At 41.7% G+C, this 4,242-nt stretch overlaps 1 protein-coding gene across 2 annotated transcripts in view; it reads right to left on the bottom strand.

Annotated features, from left to right (window-relative positions):
* The window catches only part of pnpt1 (polyribonucleotide nucleotidyltransferase 1, mitochondrial), a 31,370-nt gene continuing 27,128 nt past the window's right edge, over positions 1-4,242 (bottom strand). The window contains exons 21-28 of one of the 2 annotated variants that reach the window (XM_067421431.1): positions 2,028-2,091; positions 1,871-1,954; positions 1,712-1,795; positions 1,288-1,394; positions 890-942; positions 743-821; positions 451-498; positions 1-215 (exon numbers count right to left, since the gene is read on the bottom strand). In XM_067421431.1, coding sequence (XP_067277532.1) covers positions 66-215; positions 451-498; positions 743-821; positions 890-942; positions 1,288-1,394; positions 1,712-1,795; positions 1,871-1,954; positions 2,028-2,091 — 669 coding nt within the window. In that variant the 3' untranslated portion in view covers positions 1-65. Of the gene's footprint in view, positions 216-450; positions 499-742; positions 822-889; positions 946-1,287; positions 1,395-1,711; positions 1,796-1,870; positions 1,955-2,027; positions 2,092-4,242 lie in introns of both variants that reach the window. The other variant, XM_067421430.1, reaches the window with a different exon arrangement.

The raw sequence follows: 4,242 nt of genomic DNA, 5'->3' as shown, positions 1-4,242 counted from the left end.
TTTGTGAGGATAGTCCATGTAATAAGAGTGTTTATTATAAAATATACAGAGTAGAAAAGTGTCCTCTAGGGGTCAGGGATGTTCTGGCCGGAGGCTCCTATAGAGACGCTGTGTCTGTCGTTCAGACTGCGCACCGCAGCGGCAGCTGGAGACTGCAGGACCTTACGAGAGAGCCTCATCCGGCCGTCCGTCGGGTCTCTGCCGAAGAACTTCACCTGCAAGAGCCGACACGTTAATGAAGATCGTTAATGAAGATCATAAATGAAGATCGTTAATGAAGATCGTTAATGAAGATCGTTAATGAAGATCGTTAATGAAGATCGTTAATGAAGATCGTTAATGAAGATCGTTAATGAAGATCGTTAATGAAGATCGTTAATGAAGATCGTTAATGAAGATCGTTAATGAAGATCGTTAATGAGCGATGAATGATTGAGCTCTGGTCATTACCTGGATCTGCTGGCCGACCTCCAGTCCAAGAGCGCTGGGATGCTTGATCTGCAAACAAACAAACAACACACACACACACACACACACACACACACACACACACACACACACACACACACACACGTCCTTCAGAACACTTCCCAGCGGATCATATCGAGCTCTGCATTTACTACATTACAGTAATGCAGCGACTGACTGTATAGTTTACAGCTTTTCCTTGAGGAAACTCAACATGAACCAACCGTACGGATGTGAACCCAATGTGAGTGTGAAAGTGTGTGAATGTTCTGACCCGTTTGTGGTCCAGCTGGGAGTTGTGCAGGAGCACGGCGCTCATGTTGGGATACAGCTTCACCATCACACCAATGTCCCTGAAACACACAATCAGCTTCAACCCAATGAAGAGCCTGAGAGACTGAGAGAGAGGAAGCAGCTCTACCTGATCTCTGTAATGGTGGCGGTGTAAACGGCTCCGAACTCCAGCTGCTGCTCCTGCTACACACACACACAACCAGCGTCAGAGTCTCTCACACACACACACAACCAACGTCAGAGTCTCTCACACACACACACAACCAGCGTCAGAGTCTCTCTCTCTCTCACACACACGTACGTCATCTTTGCAGATGTCACGGATGAACTCCTGGGAGAATATCTCACTCACACACACACACACACATGTACGTCATCTTTGCAGATGTCACGGATGAACTCCTGGGAGAATCTCTCACTCACTCTCACACTCACACACACACACACACACACACACACACACACACACACACACACACACACACACACACACACACACACACACACACACACACACACACGTACGTCATCTTTGCAGATGTCACGGATGAACTCCTGGGCTTCGCTCATGGCACTGGGTGTCGGCGCAAACACTGAGAACGTCTCCTCATCCACCTGACTGATCGTCACACCTGACGGACACAAGAGCACACACACATCAGCTACACACATCAGTCTGACTATGATCCTAGTCCGTGTTGATGAACTGATTTACTTTTAGATTACTTTTGACCTTGCAGGATTACTTTTAGATTACTTTTGACCTTGCAGGATTACTTTTAGATTACTTTTGAAGATAATCTTGTACCTTCTTGATATAACATTACAAAGAAAAAAAAAATGCAGCCATATTCACCATCAAAATCATCATCATCTTCACCATCCCTACCATCACCACCATCATCATCATCATCATCATCATCATCATCATCATCATCATCATCCTCACCTGTCTGAGCCTGCAGTCTGCGCAGATTAAATCCTCCAGGGCCGATGAACCGAGCTCGACTGGATAAAGGCACGCTGACGTTCTCTGAGGACAAGAGGTCACAGAGGGGTCAGAGAAACACAAACCACACTCAGAGGAGGAAGCCATCACTGATCATACCCACGACCGGCCCGTTCTCCTTCCTGGAGCTCCGGGGTTTGGAAATGCACTTATTCATGATGCCTAGAATCTCTCTTTTGGCCACTGGAAGAGAAGGCAGAAACGTCACGTCAAACACTCACTGTGTGTCCCATGATGCTCGTGGAGCGAGGCGTACCTGTGGCCTGCTGTATGGCCTCCATCACGATCTTCAGAGGAAGTCCTGGGATTTTAACATCAGCCTGCGGGACACACAGATGATGATCACTTGATGTCGACATGATCTTGAGTCTCAAGTTAAGACCTAATCAGATCCTTTCAGATTTTTCAAAACTGTATATTACAGAAGCAACTTCTATTAACAGATTCCTACCCGGTCTTGCAAATCAAATTTTATCTGAAGTTAGTAAATCTTAAACTACTCAAGACTATATATGTTGCATACTGTCTATACATACTGTAGAATCAGATTACATTTAGATTACTTTTGACTGAATCGGATTATTTTTAGATTACATTCATATGAATTGAATTACTACCGACTGAATCGATTACTTTTAGATTGCATTCCTACAAATCGGATTACATTACTCTGAATCGGATTACTTTAAGATTACTACATTAATCCAAATTGGATTACTACCGACTGAATCTGATTACTTTTAGATTACATTCCTACGAATCGGATTACATTACTCTGAATCGGATTACTTTAAGATTACTACATTAATCCAAATTGGATTACGACCGACTGAATCGATTACTTTTAGATTGCATTCCTACGAATCGGATTACATTACTCTGAATCAGATTACTTTAAGATTACTACATTAATCCAAATTGGATTACAACCGACTGAATCTGATTACTTTTAGATTACATTCATACGAATTGGATTACTACCAACTGAATCGGATTACTTTTAAACCAAATGGATTACATTACTCTGAATCGGATTACTTTTAGATTACATTAATCCAAATTGGATTACAACCGACTGAATCTGATTACTTTTAGATTACATTCATACGAATAGGATTACTACCAACTGAATCGGATTACTTTTAAACCAACTGGATTACATTACTCAGAATCTGATTACTTTTAGATTACATTAATCCAATTTGGATTACTACCGACTGAATCAGATACATTTTTAGATCACATTCATATGAATAGCATTACTACCAACTGAATCGGATTACATTTAGATTACTTTTGAACGTTATCTAAATGTGAATGTTATCTAAAAATGTATCTGATTCAGTCGGTAGTAATCCAAATTGGATTACATTACTCTGAATTGGATTACTTTTTGATTACATTAATCCAAATTGGATTATTTCTGACTGAATTGGATTACTTTTAGATTACTTTTGAACAAACTGGATAACAGTAACCGTAATTGGACTACTTTTAGATAATATATATATATATTCATCTGAGTCGGATTATGACTGACTGGATCTGATCACTCTTATATTACATTCATCCTGTGAAGTCAACATTAGAGAAAAAATCTGTGCACTTTTACTTTCAGTGCTGCAAAAATATACGTTTTGATAAGCTTGGTAGAAAAGACAGAAAAGATCTTGTGCTCTAGCGTGTGCTGTACCATGTGATCTTGTATGTGCTCTAGCGTGTGCTGTACCATGTGATCTTGTATGTGCTCTAGCGTGTGCTGTACCATGTGATCTTGTATGTGCTCTAGCGTGTGCTGTACCACGTTATCTTGTATGTGCTCTAGCGTGTGCTGTACCATGTGATCTTGTATGTGCTCTAGCGTGTGCTGTACCATGTGATCTTGTGTGTGCTCTAGCGTGTGCTGTACCATGTGATCTTGTATGTGATCTAGTGTGTGCTGTACCATGTGATCTTGTATGTGCTCTAGCGTGTGCTGTACCATGTGATCTTGTATGTGATCTAGCGTGTGTTGTACCATGTGATCTTGTATGTGATCTAGCGTGTGCTGTACCATGTGATCTTGTATGTGCTCTAGCGTGTGCTGTACCATGTGATCTTGTATGTGCTCTAGCGTGTGCTGTACCATGTGATCTTGTATGTGATCTAGCGTGTGCTGTATCATGTGATCTTGTATGTGATCTAGCGTGTGCTGTACCATGTGATCTTGTATGTGCTCTAGCGTGTGCTGTACCATGTGATCTTATATGTGATCTAGCGTGTGCTGTACCATGTGATCTTGTATGTGATCTAGCGTGTGCTGTACCATGTGATCTTGTATGTGCTCTAGCGTGTGCTGTACCATGTGATCTTGTATGTGGTCTAGCGTGTGCTGTACCATGTGATCTTGTATGTGATCTAGCGTGTGTTGTACCATGTGATCTTGTATGTGATCTAGCGTGTGCTGTACCATGTGATCTTGTATGTGCTCT

The sequence above is a fragment of the Pseudorasbora parva genome, chromosome 17, assembly GCF_024679245.1.
Source record: "Pseudorasbora parva isolate DD20220531a chromosome 17, ASM2467924v1, whole genome shotgun sequence".
NCBI classification, from domain to species: Eukaryota; Metazoa; Chordata; class Actinopteri; order Cypriniformes; family Gobionidae; genus Pseudorasbora; species Pseudorasbora parva.
Note: the sequence above shows the minus strand (reverse complement) of the source record. Positions and strands in the feature narration are given on the sequence as shown.